The following is a 27,847-nucleotide window of genomic DNA, read 5'->3' on the forward strand; positions in this document are numbered from 1 at the left end:
CTAGCATCCCTGAGGCAACAGCATCATCTGGGTCATAAATAATAATAAAAATAATAATAAATTCCAAGAGCAGCCCTCTGACTGTGTGCTTGGCAGCCCTCCAGCGAGCTAATTTCCTCAGCTGCTCCCATGATAACAATGACACAGACTAATGCAAGCTCGGCTCCGCTTGTGCTGCACCACATCCCCGACGGCGTTTACCATCAGTATGGAGCTCAATGAGATAGGAGGATCTCTGCACGGGGCTCCCGGGATCCTCGAGGTAGATGGCAGGCAGCTCCCTCCACTGCATGGCAGCCCCTGGTGCTCGCAGCCCGCCGCTCCTGCCTCCCCTTCCTTCCCAAAGCTGCTCCTCGGGGCCAAGCTCCGCACAAAAGATCCTGCTCTGCTGCCTGCAGAAGTGAGCGGCTTCTCCCCTCCTCCCCTCTGAGGAAGGGCTCTGTGAGAGATCCTTTCCCTGGGTGTTGCCCAGGCTGAGATTTTGGAAGGTCGAGCTGCAGGATGAGGAGTGAGATCCTTTGCCTGGGTGTTTCCCAGGGTGAGATTTGGGAAGGTTGAGCTGCAGGACGAGGAGCTGCCAGGCACAAGCGTGGTGCTGGCGAATGTGCTGCGCTCTCGTGTTTTGGCATTTAGCACAAGTTGCTCACGATGAGCTAACGGGGAGAGGAGTGGAAGTGCTGAGCAGGCACAGCAAGGGATCTCCAGCACGAAAAAGAAAACAGATATTTGGTGAAGTTTGCGGCGCGAGGGGCACGCCAAAGGAAGAGAAGTGAGCCGGTCACAGATGGCAAAGCTTCCTTCCTTACACTTGTGTAACTTATCCCAGGCGTTCCCTGAAAACAGAGAGAGGCAGGGAGGGAGGGGAAAAAAGAAAAGGGGGGGGGGGGAAAGAGAAAAAAAAAAAAGGAAAAAAGGAAAAGCAAAACCAGCTGGCTGCTTACACAAGGCATCCAGAACGAGACTGCCGGGACTCCAGCATTTCCATTCAGTGCAGCCGAGCATGCTCCTGTGTAAATAGTTTCCATATGTCATCATTACAATAAAAAACAAAAAAACAAGGAAGAAAGAGAAGGAGCATAAACTTTCCAGAGCCCAAACCTCTCCCTCTGCAAAACAAATTCCCTGCTTAGGGGAAGGAAAAACTCTCCATGGGCCGAGAGCAAACAAACTCCTCTCATTCGGAGGAGCTCATGCAGCCATGGGGGATCTCTAGGGCAGAGCTGAGAGGAGAATAAGGGACAGAAAACATCCACAGGAGGCTGGGATAAATCACCCTTTCCAGCCAGCTATTATACATCAAACTGAAGTCACTCTGGAATTCCTGGTTTTTGATGTCTGCACTTCTTCAAATAAATAGTATTTTTTTCAAAATTCCAACAAACTAGTAACCTCCTACAAATTCAGAGAGTTATGAACCAACCCTACAGGGCAGCTCTTCCTTTTGCCTTGGAGCTCCCCCAGCCTGGCTCTCATTAGCCAGTTTGCCAGATGTTCTGCCTGCCAGACAGCACACACTTTTTATGGCCTTGCACTGAAACAGACTGAGATTCCCTTACTGGCTCACTGCCCTACTCCAAAGCCTGCACTGGACTTCCCAGGGCTGTCTCCTAAATGCTTGAGGATGGTTTGGATGATAAGTTTCCATCCTGCCCAGATATTGCTATTTTATCAAGTACATCTGTGATGACAGAACACTGCAGAACATATGAAGGCAGAAGTGACTTAAACCAGCAAAAAATATCCTTATTCTGTCATTCATACTGTTCATGCATCACGTGTGGAGTCAATGTAAGATGCAATATGCAAGTTGCTCCAGTGAGTTCCATGTGTGAGTAATGTTTCTCTTGACAGGCAAAAAAAGAAATGCCAAGGACACACAGCTTTGGAGACAGGACACATCTTCATTCATGTGGCCTTGCAAGGTCCCTGATCCACCAAAAGAGGGAGGAGGAAGGAAAGCATCACCTCCTGCATTGGGGAAAGGTCAAACTGTCCAGGCACCAGTGTGTTCAAGGCTGGATGGGGCTGGGAGCAACCTGTTCTCCAAAAATGTGTCTGTTCCTTCCAATCCAAAGCATTCCATGATTTTACCATTCTACCATCCAACTGGAGTCCTTTTTTTCAGGCTTTGCATTCCTCACTGCCATAACCCCCTCTATTTCTCCATCTTCACTGGATCTGTAATTCCCAAACTCAGACACAGAGCCCAAGCTTTTGGTTTAAGACAAACATAATACCAGGCATCCCACAGCACTGAACATGAGCCCATGGAAGAAGGCAGATCCCAGCAGGATCAAAGGTTCTCTTGGTGCTCCTGGATCTCCCTGAGCTCACACCCAGGAGCCCTGGGCTGGCTGAGGTTTCTGGCTCTCTCAGCCACACTGCTCCCTGAGGCTGTGCTGAGGATGGACAAGAGAAGAGGACAGCAGTCCACAAGCATTCCTCTCTCCTGGAAAGCTCTCATCAGCTGAACACTCACTACAGAAGGTGCCAATCCATAAAAAAACATGGAAACAAGGTAGATGCCTACCCTTCCCCAACACAATCTGTGCAGGCATCTCCAGTCCCAAAGCCAAGATTTTAGTCAAGTATTGGAGTTGTCCCAGCACCAATGAGGGCATTTTCCCTTCCAAGGGCTCACAGGCCATGCAGCTTCACCTCCAGAGGATAAATCTTCCCTCCCTCCTCCAAGGAGGGTGATAAGAAACTGCTCCTTCCAAGCACTGAGGCACAAACACACATGGGCTTGTCTCTTCAAGGCCAGGCTCACCTACCCCGGAGAAAAAAAGCTGGGAGCTGCTTGGAAAGCACAGCTGGTCTGGCGCTTGGCCACACATCTCAGAGGTGAGACAGACAGACAGACAGGGAAATCTCTGCCTTTGCTGCCTGATTGCCAGCTCAGTGCCGTGCCAACGGGAGCATCGCAGGGCTGGTCCCTGCTGCCCAAAACATCTCAGTGCCTGGTTCAGGGGACATTGTGGGAAGGAAGAGAACAGCCATGGGGAAGTCTAAACAATTTGCTGTCAGTTTGTTGCCTAGAAAAAAAGGGCATCTCCAACAGAGAGCAGTGCCAAGCCCTTCTGCTACAGGAGAAATAATCTACTTTGGAATATTTCGAGCCAGCGTAACTGAGTCATGCTCTTCCTTGGAGACAACAGCACAGCAGAAACATATGCAAAGGCCTCAGGGCTCTTTGTCTTACTGTATTCTCACAGCACTCACTTGCTGTGAAGCTCAACAAATAAAGTCACTTCAGCTTCCTATTTAACACAGGAAAGTTGTTTTAGAAAACACGGACGTTGCCACTTCCTGCGAAAGGCGACTCCAGCGACGTCCTCGCCTTGACTCGAGGATGCAGCAACACGAGCTCACATCCTGCCTCCATCACCACAGGGAGCTGAATCCTCGTGAAGGAGGAGCAGATGTCCCTCAGCATGGTAAGTCACATTTTCTATATCATTGCCTCTTCTCAGTCGTGCTCCTTCCACGGCAGACAGCTGATGGGCAGCGCTGTTTAATTAGGGGAGCGCTGCATCCTCGCTAACATCTGCACTGCACACATGGAAAACCCCCTGGGCACAAATGAGCACCATGCCAGAAGAGCTAAAGCATGGTAGGAAATGGTTTAGCCCCAGCAGAAAGCCTGGCTCCATCCAGGGAGCTCTGAGTGAGGCACAGCCAGTTAACCCTTTGTTCTGAGGCCTGGGAGAAGGGCTGTGATCATTCACATGGATGTTCACTTCCTGCACCACCCTCCTGGGGACAGAGACATTTGTAAGCAAGAATAAAAAAAAATTAAAAATTAAAGACTTCCAGGAAAATAAGGATGAGGATAATTTTCCCCATGTACAGCAGCCAAGCTCTGTTGGTTGGAGATCCTCATCTGCGCAGTTCAGTGCCTTGTCTCCCCAGGACACCTGCTCTCCTCTGATCTCATCCCTGAGTCACTCCAGCTTTTTTTTTCCTCTTGAAATATGATGTGGGAAGTTTTGGCCAGGAACTGTTTGATCCTGGGACAACTTTCACTCTTGAATACATAGCAGCAAGAGGCAGAGGGGCAGATCCCTCCTTTTTGGGATGTCTGGAATCCACAATTAGGTTAGCAAGACTTCAGCAGCTGAAGATGAACTGACAGATGCAGACCACCCCCTGTCTAAACCCTGCTCCACCAAGCTGCCTCCTGACAGATGTGGGATTAAATCCTCCTGCATCTGAGAGTCCATGATATATCACAGGGAGAGCTGGAAGCAGGCACTCCTGCAAAATAAAACTGTGGAGCACAGGAGTTCCTGCCTTAACAGAGCTGCCAAGTCCAATCCAAAGCATTTGTACTCAGTAAAAGTCCCACAAAATGAAAGGTTGCATTAGGAAGCTATAATTAAGAACCTCACTTGTGTCAAGCCAAATTGCTGCTGGTTTCATATCCTTTATTTCTTATCTCGACAAATGAACCACAACACCACCAGAAAGGAGAAGCCAAAGCCACAACAGAAGGATCACCTACGACTCACATTATCCATCCTTTCAGCAGCCAATATGCTCCATAATCTCATCACTCCGATCGTATCACGGCAACAAAGGCTTCACACACACTGAGATAAAATTATACCATAACTGGAATTAAATATCTGAGTCATTGAGGGGCTCTATGGAACAACTAATGAATGGGAAAAACAATTGGAAGCAGTTAAGGTTTTGCTGAACCGAACCAAAAAGGAAAAACAGAAGAGACAGCTCTGCCTAAGGCAGAGAGAGAGGCCAGACGTGAAATACACACACACACACATTTCTAATTCATAATTTTGGAGGAAGTAATGGAAAGAGACAATATCAGAGTCCCTCAGCTCTAGCATTTCTTTAACATATCCTGTTACATGAAGGTATTTCCTCTTTTTGTTCCAAAAAGGGAAACCAGTGTCTCCTGCTTTTAACACATTAAAGATCTGCTTTGGCTTCAGTAACAACACAATGTCAGCAGTTTAGGAGCACGTTCCTCATTTCAATTCTCCAAAGCAGAGCCTCTGGATTTCCCTGATGCAGCTTGGAAAGATGTTTGATTAAGCTGCAATCTGGCCTTTTAAAGGAGAGCAGTGTGCTGCCAGGACTGACTGCCAGCTCCAGCCACCAGCAGCTCTCCAGGGAAGTCACAAATTCAGCACTGGGAAGCAGAGAGGAAGCTTTGGGAGAAACCAGGATTAATTTGGGTAACAAACCTCCAGCAGGGCCAAAGTAGCACTAGAATGAAGAAAGCAGTAATAAGGTATGTGCCTTACTGACCTTTTTTTCCCTGAAGAAAGAGGGATAACAGGAAAATAACATAAATTTAAAAGCTAAATAACAAACTCTCAACATCTTCCCGTGACAGGCTGAGACCAATTAGAGTTATTTGCTGTGGTGCAGCAATGCTAAGGAGGTAATTGTGTTTTGTAATGTTAGAACACGACTCCACCACGCTGATTCCTTTGAAATACAACACTGCCACATCTCCTCTGCCTTGTCCCTCACACAGGGAAGAGAAGCTGCCAACTTCAGAGGAAGACACGTGTAAAGGAGCAGGGAAAACCCCAGTCCCCAGAGCTGGGGAGCTGTTCTCCATTAGGAAAAAAGGCTTCTGCACATTTGGTGGAAACCACTGCTGGCAGCAACTGGAGGTTGCATTTAGTGGCTGGAGAGGAAGGAAGGAGTTAAACCATTGATGTGACATCTGCTGAACAGCCGATTTTCCCTCAACTGGTCCTTGCTTCAAGTCCTACAGCCCTCATACAGAACCACATCTTCAGAAAATGGACAACTTTGATTTCAAAAGTCTTCCACACACACAAAAAATATGTCCTTTGAATCCAGATTTTAGAAGAGCTACTGCTGGTTTCCCATTGTTTGCCTGGAAATCTTGGCTGGCTGGCCTGCAATCTCCTGCCTGGTGCAAAACACCTTCTGGGGCTGGAAGAAAGTCACTCTCATGGCAATGTTCAGACTGCCTCAGCTGCAGAAATCAAAAGTCATCTGCTGATTTTTAAATGCCAGCCTTTAGAATCAGCTGTTTTATCTCTATTTACTGTGGGGATGGAAGAATATGTCATACAATGACTGTGTCATCTGACTTTTCAGCAAATATAGAATATATTCAGTATTTCTTGAGCTTCCCTGTAACGCTATTGGAGTGCTTAAACCCTGAATTCCTGACAGGCTGGAATAATTTAATATGATTTTTTATTTCTCAAGTCCTTTAGAGCACCTTTAACTCCGCTGACCACATTTCTCTTCAGGATTCTCCTCCACTCCAGGTGCTATTCCTTCATTTGATATATATTTATCTACATATCTGTATATATTTTGTGTTAGCCAGTTCAGATGTGGTACTGTGACTTTTTGCTGCCTCTCCAACACCTGCAAACCTTCCATCAACATTTCTGTTTTCTAGGCATTTGTGCTGCCTCAAAGTATAGAAAATTTTAATGTTTAAGTCTTCTCCTTCACAACCACTAGAGATAAGGTCCTGCCACCAGCTTTGTATTTGAAGAGAAAGGGCTTTGACTTGGTCACTTCATCCCCCTGACCCAAATGTCAAAATTTTCCTCAGTGCTCCCACTTCCAGCATTCATCCCTTAGTCTTAATTCCACAGGCATTTCTTCATTTGGTTAATGAAGACCAGGAACATATTGGTGCATTCTAGTGAAATCCACTTTGCTTTTGTGCCATAAAAATCTTCCCCAGATCTGTGGGGGATAGTGAAAATACTCTCTCTCTGCAAAAACAGTGATAGCTGGAATAAACCACAGGCATTCCCAAGTGGCAATACAGAACCACACACACATTAGGTAGGAAATACAAGTGCAGCTGAGCTCTCCAGCCCCACAGAACCAGGGGGTTTAACACAGCTGTGCAGACAGAAACATCCTAAATTTTGTTCCCCTACACACAAGCAGGAGAAGAAAAGCCTTTTGTTCCAAACAGACATCACCAGACTGAGATTGTGAAAGCAGCACTGGATGCTCAGTGTGATTCAAACCACAGCAGTGCCCTCTGGCCATGTCCAGGATCTGTCCCCAAGGCCAAGGTGCTGCTGTGACACCTCCCTGGTGTCCCCAGGTGAGGCACAGGTGCCTGAGCATCCTGCAGAACCACTCACAGATGGCCCAAACCCCAACCCTGCTCCTGCAGCTCCCAGAAAGCAAGCAGCCATGTGAAAAGCAGCCTTCTTCTCCACATGCAAAAAGCAATTATGGTAAAGACACAGAGAGAGCCCTGCGAGGTGCAGATCAAAAGCCAGAGACACGGGAGGCAGCAGAAGAGCCCGATCAAATTCACCACACTCTCCCCAGCTTAAGGATCAGAAATGGAGCGTTCTGCCTCATAAATTCTACTTCCAGCAAATTCAAGCCTAAATCCCCTGAAGGCAATAAGGAAAAGGCAATCAACAACAACTCTAACCACTTCCCAGATGCTCCTGTTTAGTTTATACAGCACTTCTTACAGCATTGAAATGGGTAAAATGGGATTTCAACGCAGGGGGGCTGACGGCAGCAGGCAGGATTCCTCAGTGAAGATACCAAGGGCAAAGGAAGTTCTGAGAAGCATCATATTGGTTATGATGAGTGAACTCAGCGTGCTCAGCCTTTGCTCATTTTAATCTGCCAGTACGCAGGCTTGGCTAAAGTGAACATCCTGCATCTACAGTGCCTTAAAAATCCACAGGAACCACAAAATGAGGGGGGAAAACGAACAAAGTGATGCATTCCCTGGGAAGCCATGAAAAAACTAATCACTGTTTGTTTCCAACTGTTGTTCCGCTTCCTGAGCCAAATGTTTCCAAGTCAGCTGTGGTGGCTGAGGAGTGACCGGTTCGAGCTGGAAAGTTGTCAATCGAAAATTGCAGCTCCAACACTTTCAAACTCCTTAACATCTTTTATAATTCCAGGACCACCTGTTCAAAAAAAAAAGCAGAGCCCCCTGATGACACAACACATGGCCTTATCCCACATTTTCCAATGAAAGCAGTCAGCTCAGGGAGGAAACACCCTGTTCCTCTTCTCTAAGCCCAAAAAAGATGGGAGATGTGCTTGAGACAAAGGGCAGGGGCTCCTACCCTCAAAGCATCAAGGTCATCACTCTCATCTTCAGGGATTGTGGAGCTTCCAGCCTCCTTGCCCCACTCTGCAGGATCCCCCCCTGGATTTACAGTGTGAGGTGATCTCCATCCCCAGTGCTGCAGGAGATGACAAAGGAGAAAGAACCATTTGACTCCAGGATAATGGAACACTACCCCAAGTCTTCTCTACCTTGTAGATGCAGTTGTCAGCCCAGATTTGAACAGCATGGGGCATTCAAGACAAAAATCACTGGGTTTTTTTCTTTTTTTTTTTTTTTCTCTCTGCGTGAAAGAGTCAACAGTGCAGAGATTCTGTTTGACAGAGCATCCCACTGTGAGACACACAACGTGTGCATTGTGCAAACCACTCTCCTGCAGAGCTCAGAAAACAAGGAAGGCTTGGAAAAAATACCCACAATGACTGCAGCCCTCGATACCTCCTGGTGCTTCACTGTGCTTGGGGTTCTTCCTCTGCAGGCACCACAGAGCCATGGTGAGAATGTCTCCACACAAATGCTGCTGAGTTTTGGACAACACAGGGCTCTTTCTCATCAAAGAAAGGCACCAGCTCTACACAAGTATTTAAGCACAGCCCTGCCTTAAAACCTGAATACGCAGGACAAGTGAGATCCCAGAGGAAGGTTCAGAGCAGAAATATTTTTCATTATTTCTAACATCATAGCAAAAGATCCCCAACATCTTCTAAAAAGCAGCATTTCCCTCCTTCCTCTGAGCTTACAGAGCTCATCACCCAGGGAAACCAATTGTACTGAAGGAGAAAACAATAATCTCCTTATGTTTTGGGTGTTCGTTTCCCTTTCCAAGATTTTCACCCCTCACTCATCTCAGAGGCAATTTTTGCTTCGCTTTGCTTGCTTAAAACATTCATTTCGAGTCATCTAGGCCAGGAAAGGATTAGAGGAGCCCTGGCAGAAGTTGCAGAATGCAAGGCTGTTAGGTCAGAGAAATGAGACTTTCAGAGGCAGAACCAACAATCCACCACAAAACCACCACTCGTGCTTTGGAAAAAATTCCTCTCTCTATAAATTTTAAGCAGGTGCATATTAAGAAAAATGAATCATGCACAGCAATGCAAAACAGCACCTCCTCATAACAAAGGAATGAAGCCTACCTGTCCACTCCTGCACCAGGTGCAATCAGCACTTTCCAGGTGAGACTGTGACCCACAGTGGCATTACCTGACTCACCCTAGGTGCAAGGAGGAGCTGCTCCCCAAAATGAGACCCCAGTCCTGTGCTCTGGCCATGTTTCACCTCTAAAGGCAGCAGCAGAAGCACTGCTGCTGCTGGAACTAATTAAAGGCAAATTGGTAGAACTAGGGGCCATGACATGAGGAAATATCCTGCACAGCATCCAAGAAAGGCACCAGATAATCCAAAAGGCTGTTTAAGAGCCTGGCTGTCAGAAATCTTGGAATCTGCCAGGTCCAAAGCAAGCAGTTGCTTGTTCCCTCAACCCCTTCATTCCTTCACCTTAATTAGCTGCAGCATTTCAGACCCAGTGCCTCAGCCCAGACAGCCCCTCTGGAACAACCCTTGCTTCCACGCAAGGATCAAAACCTACAGATCCTGAAGGATTTAATAAATCTACCAGGAGGCTGAAATGCCTCTTTTCCCCCAAAGGCAGCAAAGCCAGAATGACTCCACAAGCAGCACAGGTCCCAAGAGTTTGTGTGGTTGCAGCATTTCCCAAAGGTGGGAAATTTGTTTCAGGTGTTTATTCTCTGCTTCCTCAGCCCTTCAGGAATTGTTTTACACCTGGAAACCTCAGCCATGGCATGATGCTGGAATAGGATGAGTTTTGAAGCCCCTCCATTCCAAACCGTTCCAGGATTCTCTGAGATGATGCCATGAACAGATGGGATGAAGCTGTGGACTACATGGACAGGTTTAACCCTCTCACTGCCAACACAAACGTGTTCAGGAACCAGATCCAACACAGAAGAGATTTCTGTCACTTCAGGTTGGATTGGCTACCAAACACATCAAAATCCAGGTAATTCACATGCCTCAAAAAGAACATTAACTGCCCCAAATCTCAAGTGTCTACCTGGGGCTTAGTAAATGATTTTAAGACAAGTTGGGTGTCTACAACATCCATTGATGCTGTAATTAGAGTCTGTGCTCAGAACCACCACCTGAGTCTCCAGCAGCCAGTTACAAAAGGAACAGCTTTGCTGAAAGCCCCTTCCCACATTCCATCAGGGAATTGTCCCAAGGCAAGGGCAGAGGGCCCCTTCCAGCACACTCCACATTCTGGCCCTGGGCTTTCCTCACCCAGCACTCCTGGGGCAGCCCCTTCACCCTCACCAACAGAGAAATCTCATTTACTTCACCTACCCTGGGCCGCCTGCTCGTCCCCAGCAGTGCCAGGCATGTATTCACCTTCCCAAACAATTCACCTGCCCAAAAGGCCAGGCTGGCTCTGGTTTTCCTGACAATTCACTTCTCAGGCAGCAGAAAGTGAGATTGCACCTCACTCAAAGCAGTTATAAGTTCCCATTTTCCAACAATCCTTCTAGAAAACATCGCTCTTGGCTGTTGCAGTTGCTCCCCCACCTCCCTAATAATTAGATTTTTACCTCAATAGCAGATGCAGTTGCTTTCTTGTAAAAAACCCAGAGTTGAAAGATGACTTCTTTCCCCCTGCCATCACCCATTGAGTGACAAAACAGACAATATTCCATTGTTCCATGTACAACACTCTGAGCTGTACTTTCTGCTCTGAACACACTGCAACTCTACTTGAGGCTACAGCAATTTCCATGCAGGAGGCAAAGGAGAATCTTGTCTCTGATCTAATACAGGATAAATCAATGTGCACTCATTTATTGTTTATAGCTCCCATCAGCTCAAGGAGAGACACTGTCCTGGAGTTTCAAGGCTATCCAGGCTGCCTTTGTAGATGGAAACAGACACTGCACTTAGGAGGTATTTTGAGAGCTCTGTTCAAACATTTCCCAGGAGTTCAGGAGGGATGGGAAATCACTAAACCCTGGCAGGTTCTCATCACTCTCAGGACAGGATTTTGGGAAAGGCCAAGCCAGGTTCACATCTCCCTTCTTGCCTTCTATAGAAATTCAGTTTCCTATTAGTCACTGCCCTTGGGCAGGGGCTGGGGAGCTTAACTGGAGTTTGTGTGAGATGCTCGGATAAGATGAGCTGGGGAAGGGCAGCTCACATTCATTACTGTGCATCCAGGTGATGCAAGAGCTTCTCCCTGTCTCCTCAGCTGCTGGAGCTGCAAAGAAAAATTACCCAGCCCAGTCAGAAAACCATCAGCACCACAGGGAGCACATTTTTCTGGATGTGGTCCGAATTCCTGTCAACTTTGCAGGACTCTGACCCTGTGTGGTGGCTGCAGATGGGAACTCCCTGGAAGTCCTGAATCCCAGCACAAGCCAAGCAAGGGAGAGTTTAATATTCCTCCCCATGCAAGTATTTTCTCTCATTAAATGCTTAAGAGCTGGAGGATTTGGGAGATTAATTTTTGCAGCTGGACATTTTCTTTAAGAATGCAATTTTCCACACAATTTTCCTCCTTTAGCTCTCTTTTATTCTAACCCCAAGACACCCACTTACCCAGGAGAAGACTCTCCTTGCAAGGTTTGGAAAGGAATTCACTCCTGCACTTCAGTCCTTTCTTTTCACATCTGCTACAGGCTTGCTTTCAGAAAACCCTGTTTCTACTTATTTCCACCCAGAAACTTGTCTCCAGTTCCAGGCAATCAACACCAAGAATCCACAACTACAAATTCATTTATCCAAAGACCTGACTGGAACAAAACCAGACTATGGATAGGTTGTTGTTTGTTTTTTTTTTTTTAATTTAAAAGCACAAGAAGTTCCTTAAAAACCACAAGAGCTGATCCACTGAACCCCAGAGGCACACAGCACTCAGTGACATGGTTGTGACAGGCTGGAGAATGGACTACAATTCAGAGGAGTTTGTGCACACAGGAGCACAAAGCAAGGGTGAGATTTAATTATCTGCAACCTCAAACATGTGATTGAATTGAACAAGGGGCAGCTACAGCCACTCTGTCTTTCCCCAGGTGTCACCTGGAGAGGATGGGGGGTCCTTCACTGCAGTCCCAGCCTGTTCTGGGGACACAGCTCAGTGAAAGTTTTGTGGTTAACCTGCCATTGAATCCCTTGGAGTTGATGATGGCCAGGCACAGTAATGAGGAAGCTGCTCCTCCAAATTCTGGCTGAATATGCAATTATGAGAGTTTAAGCAAAGCCAGAAGGAAAAAGCCTCCTGACCTTCCCTGTCCCTGTGTCCTCACCTTAACCCTGGCAGGCTCTCTCTCCCCTGCACTTCTCACACTTTTCCCCTGGAAAATAAAAGCTTCTGACTGAAAAGGTGACATCACACAGTTCTGTTAATGCCATTTCAGCCCTCAGCAGCCAAGGGGAGGCAGAGCAGAGGGGACACATTTGACTCCTCACAGCTTCCACGAGACACAACTTTGCTGCATTTCACAGCAGATTTTCTGTGCAGGCAAAGAGCAAAAGCTGGGCTACACGTGCTGGTTTTTAAACAAGCTTACTTTTGCCAGTGCTGCTGTCAGTGTGCTCACTCCCTGATTTAAGCTTCCCGCTTCCCAGAGATAAAGGTGCCTTTCAAGTTGTTGATGCCAGCCTTCCCCTCCTAATCCCTCATCCCACCCTGACTTCAGAAGGCTCTGTATCATTCCCCATTGCTTCCAGAGCATAAGCTTTATATTTCTGCAGCAAATCCAACTTTAACAGTGATTAAAACATACAAATAAGAGACATTTCATTTGAAGGATGCCAGGAAATGAGTTCTCAAAAACCACACAGCGATCCTGTAAGAAGCACAAAATTGGTCCCTAAAGAATCTCCCTGTATTTCAATGTGGAGAACTTTATTTATTAATACATTCATTCTCATGCCTGTGCTTTAACACAGTCATGCTGGCTTCCAGCAATTGTTAAGCCTCACACAACTTCTTTGAAGGGATGGGAGGCGAGGGAAAGAAAAGAGGGAAGAGTGATTAAAATTAGTCACAAGGAATCCTATAAATACACCCGTGGATGGAGGAAGAAATCTCTCTTCTATTTAACTTAAAAATAGAGGGCTAAACTTTAAAAGACAAACAGATGGGATGAAGCAAGGATAAAACAGAGCTCAAAGAAAGTCAACTGGGCAATTTATTCAGGGATCTGTATTGTGGGGTGGCAGAGGAGGAGGAGGAGGAGGAGGAGGGAAGAAGAATCTTGATTATCCAAAATTAATTCCTGGGTTGGGAAGCCATAAGGGAACTCATCTTATTGCTAGAGGTATTAAATCTCAGAGGCAGTATGGCACAGAGCTATAACATGGAAGAAAGGGATGCCTGGCCAGGAAATGATGCATTTGTTCCAAAAGTTCAGCCTGTGGCAGCAAGGGCTGGATCACAAGAGCTCTGTGTGTGCACCTGCAATTGGAAGTCATGGGGATGTGCTGGACAAAACTGCACAGATCCATCCACGAGGCGTAACACCAACCAGAAACTCTGTGAACACACTCAGACACATCTGCTGCCACATCCAGCCTGCTGCAGGGCGAGGGCTTTAATGAAGGCACACTGAGGAGAAAAGCAAAGCTTCTGAGGGATGGTGGCTGCTGTTTTCCCCCTGCCAGTGCTCACAGGCTGGCGATGCCCCACTGAACAGCACATACTGTCTAAAGCTACTGCAGGCTCTTTGATAAGAACACAACAAAGACGTGGAAGGCATTTATCAATACTTCTCTTCTTGGAAAAATCAGGATGTAAACTAGAAACAGACAAAACAAGCCTCACAAAGTGCAGATGTTTACAGTGCTAGGAAAAGACATGAGATAACTGCAGTGGGACAGCGCCAAGGGAAGGACAGCGCGCAGGAAAGGGCTTAAGGTCATGGGGGAAACCACAAAACTGTATGGTACAAACAGCACTGGTGGGACCTGTCCGGCCCCGCGGTGTCACAGGGAGCTGTGAGCAATAAACGAGCGGCAGCAGCCGGACCCGCTGTTACCGGGCAGCCCCGACACCGAGCCCAGCTCTGCCGGTCCCAGCGGGAGCAGCGGCCACCCCAACGCGACAAACCCCGTGCGGGCAGCGACAAAGCGCTCTTACTTTCGTTGGGCAGCTCCTCCCGGTCCGGCTCATCCAGAGGGGCTGAGGCGCTGCTCCCGCTGTCGTCCAGGGTGAGGATCAGCGGCACATCATCGTCCATGCTCACCGCCATGCCGTCCCTCCGGCGGCGGCCCCGGGGCTCTCCGCAGCTCTCTGGGGCGGCGCGGGGTCAGCAGCTCTGCCGGGCCGGCCCGAGCCCGGGGCGGCTTGCGGGGCACCGGGACACCGCGCAGCGCGCACCCATCTCCGGACAGCGCCGAGCTCCCTGAACAGCGCAGGACAGCGGGATCAGTGGGGCCGTGCGGGTTCGGTGAGGCCGTGCGGGCTCGGTGGGGCCGTGAGGGCTCAGCTCACACGGCGGGGCTGCCCCTCCCGGCCCGGGCACGCAGCACGAACCGCTCCTGGGCGAGCTGCTGGTGCCGCGGCTCCGGGAGCAGGGCCGGCATGGCGCTAGGTGTCCCGGGCACACATGGCTCCGTCCGTGCCCCGCAGCACCCGGGGCCGCCGGCAGTCCGCGCACATCAAGTTCCCGGAGCGCTTTTGCGAACTGCGCGATGCCACAAGGTCACGGATTGCTCTAAAAGGTGATGGAAAAGGAAGATGAGGCAGGCCCAGGACGGCGCCACGGGGACAGTTCACAGCCGCTGTCCCTGTCCGGTGAGAGGGACACCGGCACGCCGCTGTCACCGCGACGGGGAGGCCCGGCCCGGCGCCCTCCCAGCGCCCTCCTCCCAGCCCTGCTGAACCCGCTCCTTACCAGCCCCCTTGCCCGCGGCCCCGGGACTCCCCGGACCCTCCAAACCCCCCGGGATCGTCCGGCCCGGGACCCCCGCACCCCCCGGCCCGGCCCGGCCCCTCCGAACCGGCGCCCGCAGCGACGCGGCTCTTCCGCGCCCCGCCCCCGCCTCCCATTGGTTGCTACAGCACGGGCCCCGCCCAAGGAGGCGGGACCTCACGGCTCCCGCCAATCCGCGCACACAGCCTACCCCCACCGCTTGCCAGAGGATCCGCGCTAACCCCGCCTCCCCTCCCCGCCTCACGCACGTCGCCTTGCCATTGGATAGCAACGCTGTCCCTCAAGACAGATGGGCGCGCTGATTGGTCCGAGGTGGCGGGGGTGGGCTCTGGGGGGAGTGAAGCGGGGGCTGCCATTGGCTGTGCTGAGGCCCCGCCCCAAGGTCAGGCGGTCACCGGGCAACGGCGGAACGCGGGCGGGAGCGGCTGGGGGACCGAGGGGAGCGGGCCCGGGACCCCGCGGTGCTCCCGGTCCGGGACAGCCGCTTCTCCCCGGGCCGCACGGAGAAGAACAGGGAGACAGGCCCTCGCTGTGCGCAGATCCTGCTGGCGGTAGGAATGGGTCGGGCCCGAGTGCAGCCCAGCCGTGCCCTGGCACAGTGGGTGCCGTGAGGGGCATCCAGCAGCGCTGGCTCTCCAAAGGTCCTGCAGGAGACGAAGCCTGCCAAGGCCAGCTCTGCCAGCTCTGCTGCTTTTGGAGGGTCCCACTCCAGCCCAGTGCTCCGCTGGTTTCAGTGGAAAGCAGCCCTGCAGCAACACAGCTTCAACCCCCAATAAGCAACAAGGCAGGGTGCGGTCAGAGGTGGAGAGTGAGATTTGTGTCAGTGCTGAGCAGGCAGAAAAACGAGAGCAGCAGCAGGGAGGATCCCCAGCTGGGTACAGGCCTCTGTACCGATAACTCTGGCCTGAGCTGGGCACCAGTGACAGGACAGGCTGGACTGCAGGGAGGAAACAACTGGACATTTCCCCCACCTCATTTCATTCAGATTTAATGTGGGTTTTTTTTTTTTTCACGTGAGCACCAGCTCCAGCAGTAACAGAGCAGCTTTTGCTCTCATGCTGGGCTGCACAGCTTTGGCAGAACAAGAGGACAAGGCAACAGTAAAGCACCAATGTGAGTGAGAATCATGGAACAAAATACAAACAACACATTTATACTTAAACAACATTGTCCTCACGTGTAAATAGCAAGAAGTGCCAATTCTGACCTCCTGGAAGGCCTTGGTGACAACCTGGGCCAGTGTGGGACTGCAAAGTGTGGCTGATGAGATAGATGGGCTCTAATTTCCCCCACTGATTCCTCAGACCCTGAGCACAGCAATGGGGGTAAAGTGGCCAATCCTGGCCACACAGGCCACTGTTAACTTGATTTTCAGATTAAATCTCTCCTTATTTTAAGAGGCTTCCCTTAGACTCCAGGGCAGTTCCCCAGTTTGCTGAGGACTCGCCTCTCTGGATCTCCCACGTGCTGCTGAACAGCATTCCTGCTCCCGTGTCAATCCTCAACCCTCTTGTCTCCATCTAGTGTCCAAACCACATCTGGGCTCTCTCCCAGCCCAGTGACACCTGCAGCCTTCACAGCTTGCACATCACTGCGCCTACATCCCAAACACAGCTGATCAGGCTGGGATTGACACCAGCACTGCCAACCCCTCTTCTGAGAAGGCCACAGTTCTTTCCTGTCCCTCCAATTTTACCCCAAGTGGAGAAGAGCTGCTGGATTGCCTCAGTGGGAAGCATAGGGAGAGATCTGAGAGCTTGGAGTGAATCACAAGGATCCTCACTCACCTTCTCAGGTTTTAATAATGTCAGGTTATGCTTGCTTCCTGTCAGGCCCAGAAATGAGCAAAAATTCCCCTCAGTGCAGGCTCCTGGCTGGCTCCAGCTCCACCTGCTGGAGTGGGTCAAGGCTCCATCCTGCTGCTGCTCAAGGTGCAATAAAATCATTTCTGGGGGCAGAATGATGCTCTTAACCTGGCTTGGTGTGTCCTCGGGTGAATGTGAGTGTTTCCCTCAGCATGGGAGCTACCAAACTCCCAGTAACCCCAGCAGCTCCTCACTGCAGCCTCACTCCCCAGGGAGCAGTGGCTGCAAACCCACATCACCCACCCCATGTCCTTTATCCACCTCCATACACACAGAGCTGCTCTTTCCCACCTCAGCAAAGGAAGTGGAGGAGCTTTGGAGGTGCACAGGTCCCTCAGCAGCATCCCACAGATCCTAGATTTGTTTCAGAGCACTTATTTGGTGACACCGTGGCACTGCTGTGAGCACCTCACAACCCTCAGCCACACAATTATGGATCTACTCAGCACCACCTCATCACCACGAGCTGCCAAAATCCCTGGACAGATCCTTGTGTGTCACAAATCCCACCCAGCCTGGGACCAGGGCAGTGTTTTCCTCACCTCTGTGCTCGTCCTCGTCCTGCTTTGTCAGAGGAGTCCATAAGGTGTTGGTGGCACAAAGCAAGGACAGCAGGGAGACACCAAGGCACATCCTGTGCATGGAGGCAGAGGGAATGGAGCTCATTTCCTGGAGAAGGGAACCTTTGGGAGGGCCTCAGCAGCCTCTCAATACCTGCAAAGAGGAGGCGGCCATGAGGGCTGGGCCAAGGTTTGTGCTCAGGAAAGGACACTAAATCAAATTAGAAAGGTCCTGACTGGATAAAGGGAAAATTTCCACCCTGAGGACAGTGGAGCAGTGGGAAGGAGGCCAGAGAGGCTGTGCAGCCTCTATTCCTAGGGGTTTCCACCACCTGACTGGACCTGCCTCAAGCAGGTCAGACTAGGGATGTCCTGCATTCCTGCAGGCACGAGCACAGGTGGGATGGAGCAGGACTGCTCTCAGCAAAGGTCTCTGTCAGGCCCTCAGACCCCAACTGCCCCAGCCAGACTCACCTGGGACCCCACCCCAGCAGCACCCCCTGTCCTGGGAGCTGCAAAGCCCCTGCCTGTCCCCACAATGTCCCTGTACCTGTGCCCGGACAGGCCCTGCACTGCACTGGGGGCACTCCTGTCTCCTGCTGCTCCAACCTCCCAGCTGGATTTCCCAGACAGCAGGAACTTCCTCTGACACCCCTGCACATCACGGGGTGCTGTTCCCACCAAGGCTCTCCTGCTCTGGTGCCATGGGGTGTGCCCTGAACCAGGAGGTCACTGCTCCCAGCACTGTGGTCGCCTCTGGCTCCTGGCTTGGCTTCCAGCACGGAACAGCCCCATCCTTCGTTTCCAGCCATGGAAAAGCCCAGGGTCCTGGTGGGCTTGGCCTCAGGCAGACTAAGGCTGGATGTACATCCAGAGGGACACTTGGCATCACTTCCAGGGGGGTCTGGCTGTGCAGCCACCTGCTGCCTTGGCATTCCTGGGCACAGGAGATCCGGACACGCTGTTGGACCGACCCCTCACCAGAGGGCCCTGGGGGGCAGCAGGGGTTGTTGGAGCGCTCTGGTTCTTCCACCTTTCTGTGCCGAGGCTGGAAGAAAGGTGAATCCTGTCCGGGGGGGTGCTCAGCCGGCTGACAGACTGGGAGCGTGCTCTGCCAGGAGCAGCCCAGCCTTTGGGGCCAGCATCGCTCCCGGGGTGTCTCCAGGCACACAACTTCTCCCTGTGGCCGGGCTCGGATGTGGCCGGGGGCGCGGAGGCCGGGGGATGGACGGCTCGCAGGGGAGCGCCCCGGCGGCGTGGGGAGAGGCCGGGCTGGCTCTGGGGGACGGGCGGGGGGCTCCAGAGCAGCGAGTGGAGCTTGGCTACATCTTCCTTCCTCATCCGCGGAGCTGCCCAGGCAGGACCCTGCGGACTGGCACCGAACAGGGACTCGTCACAGAAGGACGGAGCGTGGCTTCGGGACCTTGCAGGGCGACAAGCGGAGAAACACGGGCTGGTTACAGCGGGGGAAGGCAGAGGGGGAGCCGAGGGGCTCCGCAGGGCACCGACGCGGGGCAGCGGAGGGAGCGCCCCGCGGCACGGCTCACCTGCACTGGCCGCCGGGCCGGGAGCCGCGCGCTGAGGGAGCCGCCGGAGCCGCCCAGGGCGGCGGGAAGGCGGGCGGCGGCGGGCGGGCCCCCGCGGGCCGGCCGAACAGCGACTCGTCCACGAAGGACGGCCGCACCCGGCGGCGGCCCCGGGGACCCCGCGGAGGGCGGCCGGTGGCGGCGGCAGCCGAGCCACCAGCGGCCGGGGCCGGACCTGCCGCCCGCATGGCCGCGGCCCCGGGGCGGGGCGGGCTCGGACCGGGCCGGCCCCTTCCGCCCCCTTCCGTCCCCGCCCCCGACACGTGGATCCGCCGCCGGGACCGACATGGCGCCGCGAGCCCGCCGCCAGCCCCGCGGAGCGCCGGTACCGGGCGGGAATGGGCCGGGAATGGACGGGGCGGGGCGGGAGCGGGGTGGAAACGGGCTGGGCCCGAGCGAGGCGTGTCCCTGCGCCCCGTGTCCCTGCGCCCCGTGTCCCTGCGCCCGGTACTGCGGCCCCGGTGTCCATGTGCCGGTGTCCACAGTACCGGTGTCCTTAGTGCCAATGTCCCCTGTGCCCGTATTCCTGGTACGCGTGTCCCCAGTACCACTATCCCCACGACCAGTGTCCCAATGCCGCTGTCCTGAGCACCCGTCTCCCAGTACCTTAGTCCCCAGTACCTTAATCCCCAGTACCCGTGTCTCAGTACCAGTGTCCCCAGTACCCGTGTCCTAGTGCCAGTGTCCCAATACCCATGTCCCAATGCCACTGTCCCAGTGCCAGTGTCCCCAGTACCCGTGTCCCAGTGCAAATGTCCCCAGTAACCACAGTCACCAGCACTGGTGGCCCTGCCTGCCGTGCCGACAGTGCAGAGCTGCAGTGACCTGACCCATCACCACAACCATGTCCCCCACTGTCCCCAGGTGCCTGCGACCCCACTGCCTGCCTTCCCTACGGCCACCGAAGAGGACGATGGCGCCGACGCTGACGCTGAGCTGGACACTCAGGCCATGGTGCGGGCCCAGAACCAGAAGAAGAAGAAATCCGGGGGCTTCCAGTCCATGGGTGAGTGTGAGGCAGGGGACAGCTGTCCCTGGGACAGGGACTGTCCCCTCCTGCCCATGCCCCCTCACTTGTCCCTGTTCCCCCAGGCCTCAGCTACCCTGTCTTCAAGGGCATCATGAAGAAGGGCTACAAGGTGCCCACGCCCATCCAGAGGAAGGTGAGCCTGGGGAGCGGTGGGTCCCTGTCCCAGGGGGTGGCAGTGGGACAGTGACAGTGACGGTGACGATGGTGTCCCACAGACCATCCCTGCCATCCTGCGTGGCCGGGATGTGGTGGCCATGGCCCGGACGGGCAGTGGGAAGACGGCCTGTTTCCTCATCCCCATGTTCGAGCGGCTGAAGGCGCCCAGCCAGGCCGGGCCACGCGCCCTCATCCTCTCACCCACCCGGGAGCTGGCCCTGCAGACCCTCAAGTTCACCAAGGAGGTACAGGGGACATGGGGATGAGTGGGAACAATGGGGACAATGGGTTTGGTTCTACATCCCACCAATATGTTTATTGCTTGCCCTGCAGCTGGGCAAGTTCACTGGCTTGAAGACAGCCCTAATCCTGGGAGGAGACAAGTAAGCTGTCCCCATGTCCTCTCCAATCCCCGCTTCCCTGAGCCTCCCCAAAACCTGGTGAGGGGCTGAGCTGCCCGGTGCCACCCCAGCCTCTCCCCTCTCTCACAGGATGGAGGACCAGTTTGCTGCCCTGCATGAGAACCCTGACATGTGAGTGGGGCACAGGGAAGGGACCCAGTGGGGAAATGGCCACCTGCCATCTGGGAACATCACTGGTGTTTAGAGCTGTTGTGCCTGATGGGCATTCCTGGTGTTCCCTTGGAGCAACTTCCTGTGGGACAGCTGGGTCTCTATTGTGTCATCTTTGGGTTGGATTTGGGACCTGCTCCCAGGATGGTGTGGGGACACTGTCTCCCCCTTGGCCTGGACCTGTCACCCTCTCTGTCCCCACAGAATCATAGCCACCCCTGGGCGCCTGGTGCACGTGGCAGTGGAGATGAAGCTGAAGCTGCACACCGTGGAGTACGTGGTGTTCGACGAGGCCGACAGGTCAGCAGGGCTGTCCCCAGGGCTGGCAGTGTCCCCACACGGGTGAGAGGCCCAGGGAGGGACCTGCCATGTCCCATATCCCCTCCCTGCAGGCTCTTTGAGATGGGCTTTGCTGAGCAGCTGCAGGAGATCATTGCCCGGCTCCCGGACTGCCACCAGACCGTGCTGTTCTCCGCCACGCTGCCCAAGCTGCTCGTTGAGTTTGCCCGGGCTGGTGAGGACCTGGGGCAGGTGGCACTGGGGACAGGGACATGGCACAGCCCCACAGCCAGGCCAAGCCTAGCACTGGGAAAACCAGGCTGGATTAATGCTGGGCCAAGCGGGTGTCCCCAGCAGGACACCCCTGAGTGACCCATGTCCTGTGTGTCACCGCAGGCCTCACTGAGCCCATGCTGATCCGCCTGGATGTGGAGTCCAAGCTGAGTGAGCAGCTCAAGGTGAGATGGGGGAATTCAAGAGGGGCTTTGTGCCCCCTACCCGCTGCAAGCCCCCTGCTGCTGAGGAGGGGATGAGGGTGGCAATGGTGGCACGGGGCTGAGCGCTGCCTCCGTGCTGCAGCTGGTGTTCTTGCACGTGCGTGGGGACGACAAACCGGCCGTGCTGCTCCACCTGCTCCGCAGCGTGGTGAAACCCCAGGACCAGACAGTTGTCTTCGTGGCCACCAAGCACCACACGGAATATCTGAGGGAGGTGAGTGGCATTTGGGGGTGCCCATGTGGGCTCTGCAGCTGTGGCAGGTCCCTGCTGGAATCTCTCCCTCTGTTTCACTGGGTTGAAGGAGAAATCTCAGAATATGTCCTCATGGAAGTGCTGCATCCATTCACCCCTCAGAGAGAGGAGGGAGCACTTCAGGATTTGGAGGTGCAGGTGGCCACTCTGGAGTCTCTGGCCCTGTCTCTCTGCTGAGGGCACAGCCATCCAATCTTCTCTCCCTTTGCCAGCTGCTGACGGCACAGGGCATCCGCTGCACCCACATCTACAGCTCTCTGGACCAGACTGCCCGCAAGATCAACATTGCCAAGTTCTCCCAGGGCAAGTGCCCGGTGCTGCTGGTCACCGATGTGGCTGCCCGGGGGCTGGACATCCCCATGCTGGACAATGTCATCAACTTCAGCTTCCCTGCCAAGGGCAAGCTGTTCCTGCATCGTGTCGGTGGGTGCCAGTGCCCTCACTGTGTTGTGGTATTGAGGGACAGACTGGGGACAAAGCAGTGTCAGGGTCCCTGATGTCCTAGCTGGACTGTGAGGGCTCTTGGGAGCAAGATTGGTATCTTCCCTGTAGAGTTTCCCCTTGCTCTTGCCAGCCATGCCCCCATGGTAAATGTCACGTGTGTAGACTACCAGGGACACCGGGGATCCCTTGCCTGGGTGGGGCCAGGCTGGGCATGGTTTCCCATTGTCCTCTTGCCCGTGCCAGGTCGTGTGGCCCGAGCTGGCCGCAGTGGCACTGCCTACTCGCTGGTGGCTCCCGACGAGATGCCCTACGTGTTCGACCTCCACCTCTTCCTGGGGCGCCCACTCGTCCTCGCTGGAGCCCAGGAGATGCCTGCAGGTGAGGGGTGGCTGTGTGGCCACTGGGGTGTTCGCCTTGGCCAGTGCTGGAGTTTGTGGTCTTGTGGTGGGGAAAATGGGGTGTTGGGGGCTGTGATACACTCTGTGTGTGGGGATGCTGGTTGAACTGTGCCAAGCTCCCTGGAGCTGTCAGCTCTGCTGTGAGAAATGCAGGCTGGGTGCTGGGGAGGTGACACACTGCTCTGGGCTGCAGATGCTGGTGGGGTCCTGGGCCGTGTCCCGCAGAGCCTGGTGGATGATGAGGAATGCCTGCTGCTGACGGACCACGAGAACTCTCTGGAGCTGCGCAGCCTCCGCCGCGTCGCCGACAACGCCCACAAGCAGTACCTGCGCTCCCGGCCCGGCCCCTCGCCTGAGTCCATCAAGAGGGCCAAGGACCTGGATGTGTCCCAGCTGGGCATGCACCCCCTCTTCAGTGAGTGCTGGGGGGATGCCGAGGGAGGGAACCCCATTGCCCTCCCCATGAAACTGATCTGTGCCCCTGTCCCTGCCTGCCTTCCCCAGGAGCTCGCTTCGAAGACACCGAGCTGCAGAGGCTGAAGTTGGTGGATAGCATTAAAACCTACAAGTCCAAGGCGGTGAGTTGAGATGGATGGGATGGGATGGATGATGGGATGCCCATGTGGCTCACTGGGAATGATGCTCTTGCCCTGGGGACAGACTATCTTTGAGATCAATGCCACGTCCCGGACACCGGCCAGCACTGTGATGCGATCAAAGCGGCGCCACGACCACGCCCTGATCGAGAAGTTCCAGCGTGGGCAGCAGGAGAAGCGGGCAGCAGCACTTAAAGGGCAGGGGATGTGCCCAGCCCCTCCCGAGCCCCAGGATGGGGAAGGAGAGCAGGAAGACCTCCAGGTAATTGGGTCATGGATGCAGGAACTGCTGCAGAGCCGCCTTAGCCCGGTGCTGGCAGCACCAGGGCCCCAGATTGTGCTGGGGTTTGGAGGTTGGTGCAGAGACTTGTGGGGATATTGGGAGGATGTGGCTCCTGAACCCTCCATGTCCCCATCCAGGACGTGTTCTCCAATGTGGGGGGCCAGAAGCGAAAACGGGGCCGAGGAGAAGATGGTCCCAGGAAAAAGCCGCAGCAGCCGGCACAGCAGGCTGAGGACTTCTACATCCCATACCGGCCCAAGGACTTTGAGAGTGAGCGGGGGTAAGTTCGGGGGGGCTGCTGCTGCTGTCCCCTCCCAGCCTGTGTGGGGGCTGCTCTCATCACCCCCCTTGGCAGGCTGAGCGTGGGCGGCGAGGGCAGCGCCTTCGAGCAGCAGGCGGCCGGGGCCGTGCTGGATCTCATGGGCGACGAGAACCACAACCTCAACAAGAACAAGCAGCTTCTCAAGTGGTGAGTGGGCTTTGCCCTGTGGGCTGGAGGGGGAATCAGGACTGGGGGTGGCACTGCTTGGTCCCACCACCCTTCTGTCTCTCTCAGGGACCGCAAGAAGAAGCGGTTTGTGGGGCAGACGGGCCAGGAGGACAAGAAGAAGGTGCGGACGGAGAGCGGGCGCTACATCAGCAGCTCCTACAAGAACAACCTGTATCCTGCCATGGGCACTGCTGCCTGCCTGGGCACTGCAGGAGCAGGGCTGGACCTGTGTGTCAGGGCTCCATCCCCTGCCAGGGCAGCAGCCAGGGGAGGGAGCACAGTCTGATAACCACAGCACAGGGGAGTGAAGAGTCCCCCACATGTTCCCTTAACCCACCCAATCCAGCTATGAGAAGTGGAAGCAGAAGTACAAGGTTGACGAGCGGGATGAGGATGAGGAAGGGCCACGCAGCAGGGAGCAGTTCAGAGGGAAGCACAGGCGTGGGCACGGTGAGTACCTGAGACAAGCCACAGAGCCCTGCACTGTTCCCCTCAGCCTGGCTCTGAGCACAGCCCTGTCCCCTGCAGGCACAGGCCCTGGGCAGCCCCCGGCGCAGGGCAGGGTGCGCTCGGAGCTGAGGAACAAGCAGCAGATCCTGAAGCAGCGCAAGAAGGCGGCCAAGCAGCGCTTCCTGCAGAGCGGGGGCCTGAAGCGGCTGCGGGCGCGCGGGCGGCAGCGCGTGCAGGAGCTGCGGCTCATGGCCTTCGGCCGCCGTGCCGGCCCCGCCAAAAAGGGCAAGCTCAGGAAGAGGATGTAGGGCACACGTCCTCTGGGCCTGGGCTGGGAGCTGGGCAAGGGGACAGTAAATATTGGTTGGTTTTGCATCCCAGCTTCCGTCTGTCCTTGCTCCAAGCATCGTGCCTGGGGTGATTCTTTCCCTAGAGACACAAGAAGAAGCAAGTGCTGTGCTGCATGGCTGGGTGTATTTTGATGTGACGCACCTTCAGAGATGCCAACAGCAGCTCCCTCCTCCTCATCCTCCTGCCTGGGGTGCTCTGTGCAGGAGGGAACCTCGGGAGTGCCCTGGCCCTGCCTGGGTGTGATGCCACCCCAGTGTGACTGTGCCACTGCTGTCCATGTTGCCTCTAGACATGGGGTTTCCAGACTTGCAGGGAATTATCTCCAGCCCCGTGGGTCCTGTGGCTCCATGCTGGCCCTGGCAGCCCCACCCCAGCCCCAGGAGCAGGCAGGTGTCCCCAGGGGCTATTCCTGGCCCCGAAGCAGCCTGGCACTCCTGTGGTGCTGTGGGTGTGTGCCAGTGGCACAGATGTCACCCAGGGCCTGCATGCAGAGCAGCACCTGTGGAGATGGGAGACTGCTGCCACAGCCATCCAGGGATGTAAGTGCCCCTGTGTGTCCCCAGCCCCACTGTCCTGGGGAGAGTGTTGTGCTGACCATGTCCAGCTGGGCCTTTGTATCCTCCTGGGCTCCGTCCGTGGGGATCCTGAGCTGTGCTGTGGTTTGCTGGAAGAGGTTCAGCACAGCCAGCTTGATCTGCCCCAGCAGCAGGGTCTTCTGGGTGGCTGTGCTCTGGATGCGGGTCCAGCAGGACTCCTGGGGGACAGAGTGAGCTCCTGGCCACTGCCCTGTGTCCTTCTGTGCCCCCTAGGCCATGCCCGAGGGACCCAGGAGTCCTGGCTGTGTATCCCCCCCCATGCAGAGCTGCTGCTTTTTGAGCATGTGAGGATCCTCAGCTCAGCCCAGAAGCGTGCAGCCACCACACTGGGCATCTCCTTGTGCAGCACACCTGGGGTCTGTACTGCCCCCTCCCCCTGGGGGTCCTGGGCCACCCCACATCCTCCTTACCCACTGGAGCACATCCCGGCGGGCAGCCTCCAGGCGTGTGTGGAGCCGGGCCAGCTCGTTCCTGGTGCCCAGGAGCTGGGTGCTGCTCTCCTGGCGGTACCGCTGGAGCTGTGCCCTGCCCTGGGCCAGCTGCTCCTGCCCGGTTTCTGCCTCCCGTGCCAGGGCTGCCCGCACCTCCGCCAGCACCCCGAAATGCACCAGCATGGCCGGCACGTCCTGGAACTGGGCGGTGGGAGGCGGCTGAGGCGGCAGGGCCGGAGGGATGGCCCCGCCAAGGGGCTTGGGGACACGCAGGGTGGCACCGCAGGAGCTCACCTGCCCCATCCTGGCCAGCACGTCCCGCAGGTAGTCCCCGAAGGGCCGGAGGCTCCGCAGGCGCCGGGCCAGGCGCTCCCGGTGCCGCAGCAGCCGCTCCAGCTCCCGCTGCAGCCGGGCGCTCTCCGCTCGCTCCGCCGCCGCCCGCGCCCGCTCCTCGCCCTCCCGCCGCAGCGCCCGCTCCCGCCGGGCCGCCACCGCCTGCACGGGGGCACGGGGTCAGCGGGGACCCTCCGGCCTGCCCGGCCCCGGCCCCCGGTCCGGCACCTTGAGGAAGGACTCGAATCTGAGCACGGCGTCGCGGTGCTGCTCTTGCCTCCGGGCCAGCTGCTGCCGGCGCTGCGCCAGGCGCTGCATCCGCTGCTGGAACTCCTGCGGGATGGCAGGGCGCCGGGAGTATCGCCAACGTTTGTGGGCACCTGAGGGGAGCTGGGGACACCCCTGCCAGCCCCTTGTCCCCACGGCACGCCTGCAGCGCCCGGGGGGCTGGGGCCGCCCTCACCTGCCGCTGGTTCTGCAGCTCCCGCTCCGCCTCGGCCGCCTCCCGCCTCTTGAGGAGCACACGGGTGGATGGAGGCAGCGTGGCGGGGCCCCGCGCTGCCCCCGTCCTGCCACGGGCTGCGTGCAGCTCGGCCGGGCTGCGGAGGGAAAGCCTGGGCAGGGCATCTGCCACCGTGCCACGGGCAGGGCTGCCAGGGGCCGCCGCTGTGCCTGGCCCGCTCCCCCGGGTGCCAGGAGGCACACAGCCTTAGCCCTGCCTGCATTCATGCTCTTGCCCTCCCACTTCAGCCTCCCCTATTTGGAGCCCCCCAGCACCAGTGCTGTTCCCTAGGGAAGGACAGGTGACACCACAATCTCAGCTTTCTTGTTAGACCCCGGGGAATCCCCCTGCCTGCCCCCAGCCCGTGGCTGCAGTGTCCTCTCCTTCCTGACAGCCATCCCGGAGATGGGAACACTAACCGAGATCACGGGGTACGCAGGACATTGCTGGCCTGGTGCCAGCCCTTTGGTCACTGCCATGGGGAGGGCAGAGGGGTGTCACTCACAGCAGCCGCAGCTTGTCCCGGAAAGCCTCTCGCACCCGCTCCTCCAACTCCGGGTCCATCTCGGCGGTGCCTCCTCCTCGCCCGAAGAGCTGGGGCCGGGACAGCCGAGGTGCTGGCAGCACAACAGAGTTGCCAGGGGCAGCCAGAGGCTCCCGCAGCTCCCGGGGATTTTCCTGGCTCGGCTCCGAGCGCCGCTGCGAGGGCGCGGTGCGGGGCACAGGGAATGCACCAGGGCTGCTTGCAGGGGGGCTCCCGCTCTCAAACCATCCCAGCCTTCCACCCACACTCCGTTCCCTCCAGCCCTCAGATCCTGCTCCAGCCCCTCAGAACCCTCTGTTCAGCCCTTCAGAGACCACTGTGCACAGCCAGACCCCAGCACCATCCCCAGCCCTCCCTGTGCCCCTCAGCCTGCTCCAGCTCCCACTGTTCTGACACCCCAGGGATGGCTCAGACCCCCTGACTTCACCCACAGCACAAACCCTGCCTCTCTCTGCATGTGCCAGGACTGCTTCCCTTCTGCACAAGCCATCAGATCCCCCTGTGTGCTGTCAGGTCCCCTCTGTCCCCCTATATGTGTGCTCATGTCCCTATTACCCTACACCCACACAAGGAATAGATTAACTCCTGATGTGGACACAGA

General features: G+C 55.5%; 4 protein-coding genes across 6 annotated transcripts in view; 1 reads left to right on the plus strand and 3 right to left on the minus strand.

The window, feature by feature from the left end:
- TPCN1 (two pore segment channel 1) overlaps nucleotides 1-15,114 on the minus strand; it is a 42,504-nt gene extending 27,390 nt beyond the window's left edge. The window contains exons 1-2 of one of the 3 annotated variants that reach the window (XM_036393215.2): nucleotides 15,098-15,114; nucleotides 14,235-14,811 (exon numbers count right to left, since the gene is read on the minus strand). In XM_036393215.2, the coding sequence (XP_036249108.1) occupies nucleotides 14,235-14,346 (112 nt within the window). In that variant the 5' untranslated portion in view covers nucleotides 14,347-14,811; nucleotides 15,098-15,114. Of the gene's footprint in view, nucleotides 1-201; nucleotides 745-14,234; nucleotides 14,812-14,991; nucleotides 15,057-15,097 lie in introns of those variants that run through there. The other 2 variants (XM_036393214.2, XM_036393216.2) reach the window with 2 other exon arrangements.
- Nucleotides 15,115-16,002: 888 nt separating this feature from the next.
- Nucleotides 16,003-19,229, minus strand: RITA1 (RBPJ interacting and tubulin associated 1). The gene is made up of 2 exons (XM_036393431.1): nucleotides 19,003-19,229; nucleotides 16,003-18,878 (listed from the first exon to the last, which is right to left on the minus strand). The coding sequence occupies exons 1-2, from the start codon at nucleotides 19,227-19,229 to the stop codon at nucleotides 18,344-18,346; spliced, it is 762 nt and encodes a 253-aa protein (XP_036249324.1). The 3' UTR covers nucleotides 16,003-18,343.
- An 87-nt stretch (nucleotides 19,230-19,316) lies between these two features.
- DDX54 (DEAD-box helicase 54) lies at nucleotides 19,317-24,864 on the plus strand. The gene is made up of 20 exons (XM_036393406.2): nucleotides 19,317-19,366; nucleotides 19,906-20,047; nucleotides 20,134-20,204; nucleotides 20,287-20,472; nucleotides 20,561-20,610; nucleotides 20,719-20,760; nucleotides 21,004-21,099; nucleotides 21,192-21,313; nucleotides 21,475-21,536; nucleotides 21,658-21,789; nucleotides 22,041-22,251; nucleotides 22,516-22,650; nucleotides 22,864-23,085; nucleotides 23,175-23,248; nucleotides 23,331-23,528; nucleotides 23,687-23,829; nucleotides 23,905-24,018; nucleotides 24,106-24,210; nucleotides 24,386-24,489; nucleotides 24,568-24,864. Exons 1-20 carry the CDS (start codon nucleotides 19,328-19,330, stop codon nucleotides 24,795-24,797), a joined length of 2,478 nt encoding a protein of 825 aa, XP_036249299.1. The 5' UTR covers nucleotides 19,317-19,327; the 3' UTR covers nucleotides 24,798-24,864.
- Nucleotides 24,865-24,944: 80 nt separating this feature from the next.
- Nucleotides 24,945-27,455, minus strand: CFAP73 (cilia and flagella associated protein 73). Its single transcript, XM_036393408.1, has 7 exons — nucleotides 27,208-27,455; nucleotides 26,664-26,799; nucleotides 26,429-26,533; nucleotides 26,162-26,362; nucleotides 25,847-26,068; nucleotides 25,436-25,594; nucleotides 24,945-25,339 (listed from the first exon to the last, which is right to left on the minus strand). Exons 1-7 carry the CDS (start codon nucleotides 27,264-27,266, stop codon nucleotides 25,244-25,246), a joined length of 978 nt encoding a protein of 325 aa, XP_036249301.1. The 5' UTR covers nucleotides 27,267-27,455; the 3' UTR covers nucleotides 24,945-25,243.
- Between the last annotated feature and the right edge of the window lie 392 nt (nucleotides 27,456-27,847).

This window comes from Molothrus ater, chromosome 18 (genome assembly GCF_012460135.2).
Source record: "Molothrus ater isolate BHLD 08-10-18 breed brown headed cowbird chromosome 18, BPBGC_Mater_1.1, whole genome shotgun sequence".
In the NCBI taxonomy this organism is placed as follows: Eukaryota; Metazoa; Chordata; class Aves; order Passeriformes; family Icteridae; genus Molothrus; species Molothrus ater.